This window comes from Mytilus galloprovincialis, chromosome 2, assembly GCF_965363235.1.
Source record: "Mytilus galloprovincialis chromosome 2, xbMytGall1.hap1.1, whole genome shotgun sequence".
Taxonomy (NCBI): Eukaryota; Metazoa; Mollusca; class Bivalvia; order Mytilida; family Mytilidae; genus Mytilus; species Mytilus galloprovincialis.
Genome location: NC_134839.1, coordinates 34,826,524 through 34,844,156, shown reverse-complemented (window position 1 = coordinate 34,844,156; position 17,633 = coordinate 34,826,524). Strand labels below are relative to the sequence as shown.

The 17,633-nt window shown below is 34.0% G+C and overlaps 2 protein-coding genes across 3 annotated transcripts in view; both read left to right on the top strand.

The window, feature by feature from the left end:
* Positions 1-15,032, top strand: part of LOC143063454 (nonsense-mediated mRNA decay factor SMG9-like) — a 29,171-nt gene extending 14,139 nt beyond the window's left edge. Inside the window, exons 7-13 of one of the 2 annotated variants that reach the window (XM_076235617.1) lie at positions 3,707-3,802; positions 4,552-4,637; positions 5,235-5,329; positions 6,342-6,449; positions 11,300-11,410; positions 12,491-12,623; positions 14,571-15,032. In XM_076235617.1, the coding sequence (XP_076091732.1) occupies positions 3,707-3,802; positions 4,552-4,637; positions 5,235-5,329; positions 6,342-6,449; positions 11,300-11,410; positions 12,491-12,623; positions 14,571-14,649 (708 nt within the window). In that variant the 3' untranslated portion in view covers positions 14,650-15,032. Of the gene's footprint in view, positions 1-3,706; positions 3,803-4,551; positions 4,638-5,234; positions 5,330-6,341; positions 6,450-11,299; positions 11,411-12,487; positions 12,624-14,570 lie in introns of both variants that reach the window. The other variant, XM_076235616.1, reaches the window with a different exon arrangement.
* Positions 1-17,633, top strand: part of LOC143063456 (uncharacterized) — a 132,413-nt gene that overhangs the window by 44,273 nt on the left and 70,507 nt on the right. The gene's annotated exons all lie outside the window — the stretch shown is intronic.

Below are 17,633 nucleotides of genomic sequence, written 5' to 3'. Positions count from 1 at the left end.
CCCAGTGTACTAGTAAGTAGAATACATAGTTTAGTAGGGAAACAATGGCTTGAAACGAAATAAATCTTTGTCTGTAATGAGTTATGTGCAGCTTCGGACCCAAGTACATGGTTGGAACTTTCATTGTACAAATTGGTTCTGCTTTGAAAAGAATTACAGAGCTGAGTCTATGTACCATATTATATAAAAGGTTACGTGGTTGTTATGACCTAGTCCTTAATTGAGATCCTTGTCAGATATTCCTGGCCATATGTTTTCCTTTTTGTCATATTAAGAATTGTTTTAATTTAATATGTTCGTACGGAAAACAAGAAACATTATTCTCATACAAAAAATTAAGATAATTCTGAATACAGATTCATAAAAAAATGGTATTTATTACAAAGGATAATCATAAGATATACTTTAATTGTCCTGGAACTCACTTCTGTGATGGGTATATGTTAATGGAATCCTTCTCTGAATACGGGACAAACATATTAGTAGTGGTAGACCCCAATGGCCAATGATCTTCAATTTATACCGAATATTGACTGTAAAAAAAATGCTAACATTCCAATTTTCAATAACAGTTAACAGCAAATACATTATCACAATAACAGATAACAAAAAAACTAAAAGCCCAATAACAGCTAACAAAGAATAAGACAATAACAGCTAACAGCAAATATATTTTCAAAATAACAGATAACAAAGAATTAAATTGCCCCATAACAGCATAACAGTTAAACCCCTTGCCCCCCCCTCACGAATGAACATTTTTCGTCGCTTTATACTACGATTTTTACAAATTTCTATTCAATATGTAAAAGCCCGAGAGTATCAGAAGTATCATGGTATCTCATCTGATCTCGGCCCACAACAAACTCGGACTATAATAAACTCGGCCTTTTACATATTCGGCATAAGAAATCGGACTATAACAAAAATCGTAATTATACTAATTGCTATTAAGACTCATAAACAAAGTTTTTGCTCATTTCTTATTATTTTTCTCCTTGGGGTCTATTTAGTTGTATTTTGAGGGGCCAACAGAAGGGAGGAATTTACTAAAGAACCCTAAGGGATTTTTTTTTTAATTTTCAATAACAATAATAAATTATAAACTTGAAGAAAACAGTAAGTGACAGACACACATGGTTTTCAGTAATGATCACAGGACCATAAAACAAATCAAATTAATTAAATTTAGGTTGAGTCCATGGTGTCACCCCACCTAACCCCTCATGTTTGAATACTTAAAAACAGTCAGATCCCCACTCCTAAACATTATATGTTCTTTATATGTTACAATAAAACAAATCAGATGAAATAAAAGGCGAGTCCCCTGGGGTCACTCTCACCCCCTGGTTTTTTGAGAACTTATTAACAGTTGAGACTTCAACCAATATACCATATATATTATTGTATGGGACAATGAAATAAATCAAATGAAATATAGAGGAACTCCAGAGGGGTCAGTCACCCCACCCATAAACCATATGTATTTTTGTATGTGGCAACAAAACAAATCAAATGAAATAAAGTGGGTGTCCCTTTGGGTCAGCCCCAACCCCTCATGTCTGGGAACTTAGAAACTGTCTAGATCCCATCCCCTAAACCATATATATTTTTGTATAGGGCAACAAAACAAATGCAATGAAATAAAGTGGGAGTCCCTTTGGGTCAGCCCCACCCCCTCATGTCTGAGAACTTGTAAACGATCGAGATCCCCACCCCTAAACCATATATATTTTTGTATAGGGCAACAAAACAAATCAAATGAAATAAAGTGGGTGTCCCTTTGGGTCAGCCCCACCCCCTCATGTCTGAGAACTTGTAAACGGTCGAGATCCCCACCCCTAAACCATATATATTTTTGTATAGGGCAACAAAACAAATTCAATGAAATAAAGTGGGAGTCCCTTTGGGTCAGCCCCACCCCCTCATGTCTGAGAACTTGTAAACGGTTGAGATCCCCACCCCTAAACCATATATATTTTTGTATAGGGCAACAAAACAAATCAAATAAAAATAAAGTGGGAGTCCCTTTGGGTCAGCCCCACCCCCTCATGTCTGAGAACTTGTAAACGGTTGAGATCCCCACCCCTAAACCATATATATTTTTGTATAGGGCAACAAAACAAATCAAATAAAAATAAAGTGGGAGTCCCTTTGGGTCAGCCCCACCCCCTCATGTCTGAGAACTTGTAAACGGTCGAGATCCCCACCCCTAAACCATATCTATTTTTGTATAGGGCAACAAAACAAATTCAATGAAATAAAGTGGGAGTCCCTTTGGGTCAGCCCCACCCCCTGTTGTTTGACAACTTGGAAATGGTCAAGATCCCCTCCCCTTAACCATATATATTCTTGTACTGGACAATAAAACAAATCAAATTCAAAAGAAGGCGAGTCCCTAGGGGTCACTCCCATCCCCTTGTTGTTTGAGAACTTGTAAACGGCTGAGATCCACACCCACAAACCATATATATTTTTGTATGAGAAAATAAAATAAATCAAAAGGAAATATAGAAGAAGTCCACAGGGGTGACCCAACCAACTTTTTTTGGAAAACTTATACGGTCGAGATGATCACCCCTAAACCATATATATTCTATTTTATGGGGCAACAAAACAAAACCAATGAAATATAGTGGGAGTACCTCTGAGTCATCCCCAACCCCTCATGTTTGAGAACTTGTAAACGGTTGAGATCCCCAACCCTTAATCATAAATATTCTTGTATTGGACAATAAAACGAATAAAGTGAAATATAATTAAGTCCCTCGGTGTAACCCCACCCCATCCTGTTTTGAGAACTTGTAAACAGTCAAGATCCACCCCCTTTTCGAAAACTTGAAAACTGTTGAAATCCCCACACTGAAACAACATATATTCTTGTACGGAATAATAAAACAAATCAGATGAAATAAAAGGCTAGTCCCCTAGGGCCACTCTTACCCTACCTCCTGCCTGTTTGAGAACTTGTAAACTGTCTAGATCCCCACCCCCAAATCATGAATATCACTTTACTAGACCGGACCAATTTGTATTGGACTTTGCTTAATGTCAGGCGACCCGTGGGAATGACTAATTTTGAGAGCTTTGTTTGGGAGACTTCGTAGCAGCATCCTGTTACAATTATTTCTTGATAAAGTTTTTTCTTTTTTAAGTAGGAAAAAAAGGTAACCATGCAATCTACACACTATCTATTTGAAATATTACAATCTACAGTTGCAAACTTTCCACAGGTGCTATCCAGCACTTTGATTAATTTAGACTCCCATACCACCTTAAATTCATGGTTTACCTATATATATATAGCTACAAATTCCATCAAAATTGGTATCCAACAAATCATACTTTTTCCACAGTATTCTCATTTGATAATATTTAAAAAGGTACAGTATTCTAAACTTAAAATTCTCCACAGCATAATAGGGGAGACGTTTATTCTTTGGTAGAGACTAACAAGAAGTACATGTATTGAGACTCAACTCAAAAACTGGCAAAAATCTTCAATCTAGATGCATACACCATATGTATTGTACATATTTGTAATTATATATTTCTATCTGCTGCATCCCAAATGTGTCTATATTTATCAATGCAGTGTAAAATGTACTGGGCTAACTTTTTTTCCTTGTGAAAATCAAATCCAGTAAAAATGATTGTATGTATGATTGATTGATTGTCATTCTAAAGCAGTCTATATAAATTTCAGCCTATATTAAGTGCTTCAGTCTTAGAACAGTTTATCAAAAATGACAAAAAAGTCTCCACAGAATTTACAACAGTAGAGAACTACATGGAAATACAAGTAAGTTAGTATTGTTTTCTTTTGTTTTATTTCAAAAACATACTAGCCAATACAGATAAGTGCATTTTAGGAAAACCCTTCTAAATGTCTAGAAAAATTTAGTCTTCCAACCAATTTTGACAAATAATAGGGGAAAGGGCTTATCATGTTTGGTACAGTTTGTCTTTGAGGGATATTTTTTTACTAAGTTATACAAACTATCTTCTTACAGAAGTGAGCCTATAATTTCATTAAGTATTCAAATTGTTAGCATGAATAATAAATAATTACAATAAAAAGATAACAATTTCAATATCCATAATAATTAAAGATAGTGCAATTGTAATATAGAGAATAATACATGGCAAAATCTGTATCATATGTCGTATCATCCAGAGACACCAATATCAGCCCCATTATGTCAGGAATAGGTCTGTCTAGGGCACAATAACCTGACCAAGGGGGCAGGGGCTGAAATTTGTCCATTTACTATGCTGTATTTTCGATATCCAAGAATATTTCAAAGGATCACAAGCTCCTTTAAACTCTTCAACCAAAAAAAAATTTAGATAATGGTTAGGTTTTTATGGAAAAACTATCCACCAATGTTCATGATGTTCAAATGAAGTGGATGTAAGCATCATCCATAGTCTGTATGTTATCACTAAAAAATATTGATTTATTAAATTTTGCCTTTAACTAATTCCTCTTTACCTTCAATGCATTTATTGAATAACTAAAATATCTGGACAAATATTTCTATGTTTCAGGCACTTCAACAGACAGCTTTTCTGATGACAGTTTGTCATATAATTGTTGTTGTACAGGACTGGTTTACAGATACCAGTTTACTCAGGTAGGTAACTCATATAATTGTTGTTGTACAGGACTGGTTTACAGATACCAGTTTACTCAGGTAGGTCACTCATATAATTGTTGTTGTACAGGACTGGTTTACAGGTACCAGTTTACTCAGGTAGGTCACTCATATAATTTGTTGTTGTACAGGACTAGTTTACAGATACCAGTTTACTCAAGTAGGTCACTCATATAATTGTTGTACAGGACTGGTTTACAGATACCAGTTTACTCAGGTAGGTCACTCATATAATTGTTGTTGTACAGGACTGGTTTACAGATATCAGTTTACTCAGGTAGGTCACTCATATAATTGTTGTTGTACAGGACTGGTTTACAGATACCAGTTTACTCTGGTAGGATACACATAATATAATGTCATGAATATAAATTGTCACCAAAATATGTAAAATTTGGATTTTTCCTTACTTAACCTCATAAAGTAAATTTGGCCAGTTACAACTGTACAGAAAAATATAAATATAAGTTGCTCTGACTTTGAAACACTCTGGTATTTTTATTAAAATTAACTCGAAATTTGTATTAAACTGAGAAAAATTCTTTTCAGATGTTAAAATCTTGTATTAACTTTCAGGTTTTTACAAACAGCAGAAATGTTGAAGCCTTCCACCCCATCAACCAGTCATGATAGCTCTCCTGAAGAAAATGCTGATTACTTCCCTAATGTTGGTAGGTAACAAGTTAAATGTCTCAGTCAGAAAACGTTACTAAACAATTACTTGAAGTACAAAAGTTCGTACTTGAAACACAAAATTTAGTATTTTGATATGTTAATTTCTGAGTCTGAGTACGATAATTGAGATGATGACCACAAGGCCAGGGACTTACTCGAAAAATGACAGGTCAGCAAGGGCTTGCTTGTCTGTAAATGTTTCTCTGTCCCCCATTGATGTTTTCATGCTAACCAAGGATTAGAAGCAGATCAACTATGACTGCATGCTATCTGTTTTCTTCTGATTATAACTACACATGTATGACTTAGCTGATAGGAGAATGATTATAACTACGCATGTATGACTTAGCTGATAGGAGAATGATTATATAACTGCACATGTATGACTTAGCTGATAGGAGAATGATTATAACTACGCATGTATGACTTAGCTGATAGGAGAATGATTATAACTACGCATGTATGACTTAGCTGATAGGAGAATAATGAGCTTGAAGTTAAAAATATCTCAACACTCATTAATAGACAATTGGTTAGATCCCCTTAGTTACAATCATATATTAAACACTTAAGGAATGACTGTAATATTTTTTCTGTCTATGAAGAAATAACATAAAAAAATTGGTGCACACTGAATAACGCGCATAGCGGGTTATTTAACAGTGTGCACCACATTTTTTATGTTATTTCGAATAGACAGAAAAAAATATTACAGTCATTTCTTATAATTTAAATCTAAATTCCATTTTAAACCGTAGAAAACCATGAAAAAACGTTGATGACGTCACAGTCACATGACTAAACTATGTCTATGAGCTCATAACAAAATAACGTCAGCTAATCAGAAGACGCGTTACATCCAAAATTAAATTATTCATTAATAGACAATTGGTTAGATCCCCTTAGTTACAATCATATATTTTTTATTCTTTTTCTATTATAGAAAAGATACATGAAGGTTGAGTGTATATGTGATCAAATATTTAATGCATTTTAATTTTGTTTCAGTGTTTATATTAAATAAAGCCAACAGAGATGATTTTAGTATACAGAGTTATGGCAGTATGCAGTATACACTCAAGAAGGCTTTTGATACATCCAAATTAAATATACTAGGTAAATAACAGCTTGGAAAATCAATAATTTCATAGCTTTAAAAGAGGTAATATGATTAACAGTGGTTCTGGATAAATGATTTAAGATGTGTTAAATTTAAAATATTAATATCTCATTTCCACTTTTAATGATCTAATGTTACCCTTCTGGAGCACCTGAGACCGGCCCCTTTTTTGGTGGGGTTTGTGGTGATCATGTTTCAGATTTCTACGTTTATAGTGGATTGGGAAACAAGTTATTGCAACGTATATTAATCCCTTTCCACTTTGTTGGTGCGAGTGCTGCCTTGTAGTGGCATAAGCCTGCTCTTTTTATGCAGTTAATCTGCATTATGTGAGCACCCTAGATTTGTGGTCTACCCAATAAATGCTAAAATACTTGCCATTGTTATTATCTAGCTGGCTACTATGTTATATATAACTAATTGAACACTTTTTTAATACTTTTAATTCTGGAGTACAAAAAATATGACTAGAAAAACCTTAAATGATCGTCGAATCACCCAAAACTTTTGAAGTTGCACATAGGAAGTAGTGCTCATTAGGAATTCTTATGTAGTTTATTATTGCCTGTGCTTTTGGCTAAGATGTCAAAAAACAATTGTACGAAATATTTAATCGCCGAAAATCTTTTAAGACAAGTAGTTTAGATTTCCCAAATGGCAAAAGTCGTAGGAATATTGTTTGTCGTCAATACGTAGTACAACTACGTCAGTAGTCTATTATATAATAAGTTCAACTGTTCATGCTGTTGGCGGCAATTTCAAATTAGAAGACGAAATTCGTATCTTTTCAATTTGGAGGCAGGGGTTCAAATTAGCGGTGGTCCGAGGTCTGCGACCTTCCACTTTCGACTTGGTTACTAGCCACGCCTGACGGGCCTTCCACTCTGAGACAACTATATCACAGTTATAGTAAGTAGTCTCAGTTTCGCTTGAAAGAAAATAAAAAATAGCTTTGCAAACCTTTTCGCCAAAGTCCATGAAGTCTCCAAATAAACGATCTCAAAACTTATTTTAATCATTATTATTCATGACAGCGATGTCAATTTTGTTCAATCGCTAGCTATATACAGAAAATCGCCGACAAAAAATGTGTTAATACGCGAATAAAATCGTATCTGACTGACAAAAGCAACATTGGAACACAATGACAATGGCTGCCGTGAAAAGACAATTACAATTTCGGATCCGATTCCGGAAGGGAATAAGGGTAATTCCGGGTTTTTTGGCGAATCCAGGCCGGTGACAAAACACATCTATGCATGGTAAATGAATATAAACACTAGAATTGAAAACCAAAAGATGTATGTAAAAGAAAGAAAAAGCAGAAAATATTTTAAACAGAAACTCAAAATTACTTTTGACAAATTTTAATGTCAAAATCCAATACAATGTGACAGCTGGGAACAGTATATCTAACAATATATATGTTCCTGGTCACAGTATAAATTTTCTTTATCAGTGATAAATGTTGATAATGCATGTAAGATGCTTTTAAAGTGTAAACATATTACTGCAATTTTGAAGGGGTATTTTTTTTTCTCAATTTTGAAGGGTCAGTTAATAATAAAATTAACGGTACCAATGCTTACTTTATTTTCACAAATATCTACCTGAATGTAGGCAAATCATATGATATATAGGTGGCGTTCTTTGGGACACTCTACCCCCTCCTGTTTGATAACGTTAAAGGGGTGAGATCCCCACCTCTCAACCATATACATTCATGTATGGGACTATATATATATAACTAATCAAATGAAATATAAGGGGAGTCCATGGGGTGAACCACCCCCACCTGTTTGGGAACTTACGAAACGGTCGAGATCCCCACCCCTAAACAATATATATTCATGTATGGGTCAATATAACTAATTAAATGAAATATAGGGGGAGTCCCCCTCCTGTTTGAGAACTTGGAAACCGATGAGATCCCCACCCCTAAACCATATATATTCATGTATGGGACAATATAACAAATCAAATGAAATATAGGGGAAGTCCCTGGGGTCATCCTATCCCTTCTGTTTGAGAAATTGAAAAACCCTCGAGATCCCCACCCCTAAACCATATATATTCATGTATGGGACAATATAACAAATCATTTACATTTACTATGGGCAGGTCAGTCAGACCTCACCTTTGATCCTTGTAGTAGTGAACATTTGTCTGATTTGTGTCGCATAACTATTGTACTATAGAACACATACTCAGTTTTCTTTACAGGGAAACCAGTCCATTCATACTATTTCATGTTCGTACTAATTCAACACGTACTACTAACAGTCAACTAAAACCAACGTTAACTACCAACTAGAACAACTACAATCATTGCGAACTTGTACCACTGCAGACTCACCATAAAAAATATACATTTATATATTCATTGCTATTGAAACCTTGATAACATATAAATTATTTGCCTTAATAATTAATTCATTAGATAAATATAAATGTACAATATATGAATGTTTAATGCCACATCAGAGGTGGATTTAGAGGGGTTTTTAGTGGCCCCCCCTTATCCATTTTTTGAGAAAAAATTTGGTTGATTATATAGGGAATCACTGAAGCATGACTGGAGCAGGTCCCCTGTTAGGCAGGCAGTGGGCCCCCACTTATGAAAAGGAGTAGTTTCAGTAAGACCCCTTTTTGGCCCCAAAATATAGCAGTTTTAGAAAAATGTGAAAATGCAATCGTTAAGATATTAATTGAAAAGTAAAATGCTTCTGGTACATAAATATGGGCTGTTTTTGACAATACAATGCACATATATCGGGTACTAGCATCATTTAGTCATGCTAAATTACTGAAATCTTCACAATTTTAGCATTTTAGTTAAATTTTAGACGGTTTCCGTCTTAAATGAAAGTGGCCGCATTCGTGTTCATTCATTATATTGAAATGTAAGTTGTATTTGATGATAATACATAATATATATAAAGGTTGAGGATGAACACGGATGCGGCCACTTTCATTTTTGACAAAAACCATCTGAAAAGTGACGATTTTTGGCATATTTGATAGATTTTTCATATTTAAGCTTGAATCGAAGCGTTTTGAATGACTTAATCAGTTAAAATCTTTCGTTCGATGAACTTGAAAATTGAGGCCGAAATCGGTCCTTACCATACCTACTCCTTTCTTGATCTGCCACTGCACATAATTACGTTTGCCTGGTTTTTGGTTAACTGCCTTCAGCGCTTACAGCGCTTTGATTTTAAATCTACAAGGGTGTCTTTTACTTGCAAGAGATATTGCTCTCTTAACACAAGTCAGCCATTTATTGTCCCTTTTTGGTATGTTTAACCTCTCTTTTCAGAATTCAAGCAGCATAGAGCACCAGTGTGTACATTATTGTCGAGCCTGCAACTTTTGTTGCAGAAAGCTCGACATAGGGATAGTGATCCGACGGCGGCGGCTATGGCGGCGACTAACTTCTTAAAAGCTTTATATTTTAGAAGGTGGAAGACCTGGATGCTTCATACTTTGTATATAGATGCCTCATGTTATGAAGTTTCTGTCAGTCCAATGTCCTTGACCTCATTTTCATGGTTCAGTGACCAATTGAAAAAAAAGTTCAGAATTTTTGTAATGATGATTTCTCTCTTATTATAAGTAATCGGATAACTATATTTGGTATGTGCGTACTTTGCAAGGTCCTCATGCCCGTCAGACAGTTTTCACTTGACCTCGACCTCATTTCATGGATCACTGAACAAGGTTAAGTTTTGGTGGTCAAGTCCATATCTCGGATACTATAAGCAATAGGGCTAGTATATTCGGTGTATGGAAGGACTGTAAGGTGTACATGTCTAACTGGCAGGTGTCATCTGACCTTGACCTCATTTCATGGTTCAGTGGTTATAGTTAAGTTTTTGTGTTTTGGTCTGTTTTTCTCATATTTTATGCAATAAGTCTAATATATTTGTTGTATGGAATGATTGTAAGGTATACATGTCTAGCCGGCAGATGTCATCTGACCTTGACCTCATTTTCATGGTTCAGTGGTCAAAGTTAAGTTTTTGAGTTTTGGTCTTTTTATCTAATATTATATGCCAAAGGTCAACTATATTTGGTGTATGGAAATATTTATAATCTATATGTAAGTCCCCCCGGTTTTATTTGACCATGACCTCAATTTCACGGTTCATTGCAAAGTGTTAAGTTTTTGTGTTTTGGTCTGTTTTTCTTAAACTATAAGTAATAGGTCAACCATATTTGTTGTATGGAAGCATTGTTAGCTGTACATGTCTGCCTGGCATGGTTCATCTGACCTTGACCTCTTTTTCATGGTTCATTGGTCTTTGTTTAGCTGTCTTGGTTAATGTTAAGTTTTTGTGGCAGTTGTAATAAAGCTTTATACCTAGGACTATCAACATAATATCAATGATTAGTAAAGAAGGCGAGACATTTCAGTGTGTGCACTCTTGTACAGATAATAAAGCAATGCCTATGTTAAACAATTGATTAATAATATTTACTCAGATATACATATTAAATAGATGATTCTGTATTTAACCATACTTGTTTTGAAATAAAACTTTTTTAATTAAGATAAACTACACAAATTGTTCATGGTTCATGAATCTATCTGATTTAAAACAAAATTTCAAGCTTGTCTATTATAAACAAAGGTCAAACAATTGTCAACATGTTGTCCATTGCAATTCAATGTTTTTAAAAATTACTCTGTAATGTTTAGAACTACTGTGTTAACTTCACGGTCAACCATGATTTCATTTACTTAATAAAACCCTCAAGCTGAAGATTATTTTGTAACTTCTTCACTTCAAATCTTAACATTGTCTCATTTGACTTTTGTTAAAAAATACTTTCTATTTTTCAGAAGGTGTAACTATGGCTGATGGAAAAATTATTCCTGGATTAAATCATAAAACAATTGATTTAGATGTCAACTTGTTCCTGTTACCAAATATAGATGATATGAAAACAGAAGGTATTGGCTTATTACAAATGTTTTGCAATCCACTATAGATAAATATGTTTAAAACTATATCAAATTTTCTCACAAAAAAAAAAGGAAATTACAAGATCTTTTTAATGAAACATTATTGTTTAATGTTTACAGTATTAGTTGCTTATCAAAGGTATCAAACTGATTAAGCTGGTGATCAAAAATTTAAGTTAGTTTATGATAATATACAGCCTTTACAACACAGTAATTGATAAAAACTTCAATGGCCTCAGTCATAGAATTGATGCCATATATTTTTTTCATGTTGTTCAATCAAAATTAACCTTATATGAATTTTGTATTTGAATTCTGTCTATTTTCTAAATAATGAAAAGTGAACATATATATATAAAGTGTTTTATAAATGAGACATAGATTAATTTATAAAAAATAGAATAAAAGAACGACGAATGATACCAGAGGGACAGTCAAACTCATAGATTGAAAATAAACTGACCACGCCATGGCTAAAATAAAAAGACAAACAGACAAATAATAGTATAGAAGACACAACATAGAAAACTAAAGACTAAGCAACATGAACCCCACCGAAACTGGGGGTAATCTCAGGTGCTCCAGAAGGGTAATCAGATCCTGCTCCACATGTGGCACATGTTGCTTATGTTATTACAAATCTGGTGGATAGTCAAATTCGGTAGGTCACATAAGGAACATATCCTATATCATCTGTGAAACGGTTATTCTGTAATGGTTAACCAACTTGTGATGGCGTCCATAAAATTTAGGAAAAAATGATTTCAACTTCACTATTTGAAATTCTTGGTTTAATAGCTTCCTTGTGAGCAGCAATACTTTATCAAGGAAATCATGATAGGAAATAAAACCCTGAGAATATTGTATCAATTAGGAGCTATATAATCTGTATGCAGGCGCTGCTGGAATGTTGCTACAATAAATTTCACAGTTATGAGCTACAGGGTTTTAATAAAAATTTTTTAGTTATATTGTTGTCCTAACAAACAAGGCAGCTTTTACACTAAAGTATCCATTCACAATAAACTATTTCAGCCATCATCACATCCTATTTTCTTCTATTAGCAGATCCAATGTCCATGCTGTTACCAGATTACAGGGGATATCCAAGTTTTGATAACTTGATTAATTCTCTCCGTCAACAGATTTATTACATGCCAAGAGAACACTTGACACATGCAACTTTGTCTGAGAAAAATTGGTAAATAATTATTTTTATCTGAGGTTAATTACAGTTAACTCTCGTCTCGAACTCAGTTGACTCGAAATTTCGGATGAGTCGAAGTTTTCACCTGGTCCCGAACATTATTCCATACAAAAGTATGTAATTCGACTCCTGATGAGTCGAAATTGGATGAGTCGAAATTTCGGTTGAGTCGAACTAAATTTACGGTCCCAACGTTAACAAAAGCATTAAAAATTCATTTTTTATCTCGAACTAATACACATATGTCAAAACATGACCTCTGGGATTTAAATGGATTGAAGAGTTAATCTGACAATACACGTGCAATTAAATTTCCGGTCACTGACCACTGTATTGATTTATGACATGCTATTTCAATGAGTGTTTACCTAAGATTATTTTTTATAGAATTTTTATAAATCATTAGTGAAACATTGTTTATGTTAATGAAAATTATTTAAAATGTTTACAAAACAATTAATTTCTGATTTACACTAATGAGCTTGGGTGTGTATAAAGTGAGGATTATGGCTTCCGTTGATGATCACCTAAAAACTACTCAAACGGCGTCTTTAATCTTGTTATATTTTCTTTTGAAAAGAAAGAGTGAGATAAAACAAAATTAATAGAAATCTTAAATCTTTTGTATCCAAGAATAAACAATTTTGTCAGCTGTAACCGACCTGAATAACGAAACTATTGATTGTAAATTACTCTCTTGGAAAAGCCATAGGAAAATTCATTATAATAATAACAGACTGTGACATACAATACATCGATCTGATACTAGAATATCGATCCCCTTGCCATATTCACCCTGATTTATTTTAGCTTTACTAAGCCAAGCAAGAGTTGTGTCCCTTAGATTGTCAAACTTCCGGTGTTCGTTTGAGTCGAACTATGTGTATCTCGAAATATTTCTCTGGTCCGGCTGACTTCGACATAACGAGAGTCAACTGTATCTAAATTATACCAAAGGCCACTAATTATCATGGTTGTCTCAGTTCAGTTCATTCATTATCATTTTAGACTCATTTTAAAGAGTTGTTTACATTTTGTATAGGCACCTGTTAATTATTGTATATTCTGTATTGGACTTTATTTTTTATGCCTAATTATGAGCATTATGTTTTCTGGTGTGTGCGTCCGTTCATCCGTCCGTTTGATCGTCTGTCCGTCTGTCCCACTTCAGAATAAAGTTTTTGGTTGAGGTAGTTTTTGATGAAGTTGAAGTCCAATCAACTTGAAACTTGGCACACCTGTTCCCTATGCTATGATCTTTCTAATTTTAATGCCAAATAAGAGATTTTACACAATTTTCATGGTCCACTGAATATAGAAAATGATAGTGGGGATGGGGCATCTGTGTACTATGGACACATTCTTGTTTTTGTGTTGTTGGGTTGTTGTAAAATGATTGATTGATACATTTGAAACTTGTTCAACTTTACATGGGATAGTGGCAAATAAAAGCAACAGTACTATACTGACGTTCAGTAGTCATAATTTGATTAAGCAAAAACAAATCTGAGTAACAAACTAAAACTGTACAATTTTCTTAAAATACAAGAAGACGGTTTGAAGATAACCAAAAATAATAAGTGATTAGTGTTATAGATGATGGTGCTCATTGAATCTTACAGTCATTGGATATACATTTGGACATTAAAATGAAAAGACGCTGCATATTATCTGTTCTTTATTAATTCTGTAGATGACAATTATTTACAGGGTTTAGAACAGCCTGTTAATGTACAAAAGAATGTTGTCCTTCCAATGAAAAAGGTTTATTTCAGCTTTGAAATGGCTACATCTATTTTTAAAATCCATACACTAAGATAAATTAAGCTACTAAAATTGTAATGCTAAATGATTTCTTGTTGATTGATTTTATTAATATCACAGAAGTAAAAGTTTGATTTGCCCTATGTATTGTTAATCCATGTACATTTCTACTTGTAGGTTTCATTATGCAGCGAGGACTTGGGATGCTGTAAAGAAGTCTCAGTTAATGGCTGAATATAACAGACTTTTACATTGAAACAATCAAATGTTATAATGTGCTCAAAGCTTACAACTGAATAAGATTTCCAAATTTTATACAGACCACAAGCTTTAAGCAAATGAGAAGATATAGAAATATCTTGAATGTATAAATACACTTTACAGAAGATATAAGAATGAAATAAGTGATGGATACAGACTTGCATCTTAAACATGTTAAAGTATCAAAGTAAAGACCACCAAACCATAGGTGTTGTATGAAGTTAGACTTTAAGCATAAGAAATGATAAAGAGAACTTCATAATAATGCACACTAATTAGTCATGTGAGATTCAGTAAATATATGTTGTATTAGCCATCTATTTGTATTCTGTTATCAAAATGGTGAATTATTAGTAATATTAAACACATGCTAATGTTTCAATTGTTTGCCTTGTCAAATGATATAATACTAATACATTATTTCTGTAAGCAAATACAGCTTATTGGATTTACACAATATAAATATCCAATAGACAATAAACAGCTTACTATAACTTTTATACACAACTTCTACAAATCAATGAAAGAATTGAGTGGAGTATGTCAAATAGACATATAAAACTAAAAATAAACATTTGAATAATTAATCATTCATGCTTACTATGCAGAAAATACTTGTTATGGTTACTTTGCATTGTGTTTTGGGCAAAAACCATAACAGATAGAGAGGAAATTCTAAACAGGAAACCCTGTTCAACAAATAAGACATTTAAGTCCGAGATAATATTTTGATTGTACAATGTTGGAGAATGTCAACTGTAAAAGATGCACAGGCGTAGATGAGACATAGGATCTTACTGCCTTAAATCATGGGATAATTGGAATTTGGCTATTTATTTTAGTAATGTGGCAGTATCACTTAGTGAATTCAACTCCTTTGAGACCATTTAACAGTAAGCTCTCATTCTTTCCTAAAATGTTTTACAGGAATTATATTACTTGACTTTTGTTTAGTATCGTGACAATAACACCTGGTAATCTCACATTTTCTGAGACCATTTGATATAAACCTGTGATACATGGTAAGATTTTAGCCATCAACTGTAGTTAACCATATTCTTCTGTTATTTTGGTCCAACAATACTCTGCTGTTATTTTGGTCCAACCACACTCTTCTGTTATTTTGGTCCAACAATACTCTTCTGTTATTTTGGTCCAACTATTTAAACTGGAGTTATGGGACTTCGAATATATTGCACCATGTGTGGAGAGTAGACTGGGTGTCCATGTCAGGTTGGGTCTATTTCTCAGATACTATGAGCAGGCCATTATATCTGGTTGTAAGGGATTGATATTTCATCCGACCTTGACCTAATTTTTATAATTAATTTGCCAAATTACGTTATTGTGGTATGGTCTGTTTTTCTCAGTAGAAGTAATAGATTCACCTTGTTCTGTACCATTTGAGAATCGATGAACTACTAAAATTGGAAATGGGGAATGTGTCAAAGAAACAACAACCCAAACATATAACAGACAACAGCAGAAGGTCATCAACAGGTCTTCAATGCAGCAAGAAACTCCCGCACCCAGAGGCGTCCTTCAGCTGGCCCTTAAACAAATATATATGTACTAGTTCAGTGATAATGCACGTCATACTAAACTCCGAATTATACACAGGAAACTGAAAAAAAAAAATCATACAAGACTTACAAAGACCAGAGGCTCCTGACTTGGGACAGACGCAAAAATGCGGCGGGGTTAAACATGTTTTTTTAGATCTCAACCCTCCCCCTATACCTCTAGCCAATGTAGAAAAGTTAACGCATAACAATATGCACCGTAAGATTCAGTTCAAGAGAAGTCCGAGTCCGATGTCAAAAGAAAATAAACAAAATGAGAATAATACATAATTAACAAATTAACAAATAATACATAATTAACAATTAATTACTAGCAGTTACTGACATGCCAGCTCCAGACGTCCATTAAACTGAATGAAAAATTATGTCTTCAACATATGAATATCATACACAGTGCCTACCGTTACTGTCTGTTTAATGTATCTGTGGTGTGAACCAAATTCCAACTGAAAATTTATATTGTGTTCTTATGTTTTGGTGTAATAATACTGTCCCACGTATGGAAAAGATTAAGGTTTCAATGCCATATTTAATTGCGACTGTCCCAATCTACTTGGTACATGAATACTTGAGTGTGGAAGGTTGTATGTTCGATCCTAGGCAGGGTCAAACTAAGACTTAAAATTGTTATACGCTGCTTCTCCACTCAACACGCATCATTTAATAGTAAGAGCAAAGACTTGTCGGCTGGGAGTCCGAACAATGTGTCAGTGTTGGGTGGCATCTCTTACTGTGGATTGTGTGATATACCACGTTAATGTATCATATTGTGGTTTAATAGAATGATTTTCATTTAATCCTGAATTCAAATGTAAATATTATTTTGCATAATATTATACAAGGCCTGATACAACAATCAATCCAGAGAAAGAAAGTGTGTGACATATTAAAACCAGGCATGGTTTGTCTTGAACAATTTGTATTGTATCCATCTTCTAGTAGTATACACCAACGATATAATCCTCAGTCTGTGGTAACCAAATCATATAGAGACTGTTTATTTTTAAATGACATGAAATCTGACTCATGTTATCACCGATATTGTTCACACTTACTTGTTTTACCGACATAGTTCGCAATAACGCGCGTCTGGGGTATATACTAAATTTAGTCCTAGTATCTTTGGACGGGATTCGAACTCATGCTACTTAGATATCGCGGCACAAAATCCCCTTGCACTATGACAGGCGCTTTTGTAGACGAAAAGCGCGTCTGGCGTATATATAAAATTTAGTCCTGGTATCTATGACGAGTTTATTTACAGTAAAACTAAGGCTTTTCTACCTCAGGCATAGATTACCTTAGCTGTATTTGGCAAAACTTTTAGGAATTTTGGTCCTCGATGCTCTTCAACTGCGTACTTTATTTGTCCTTTTTAACTTTTTTGGATTCGAGC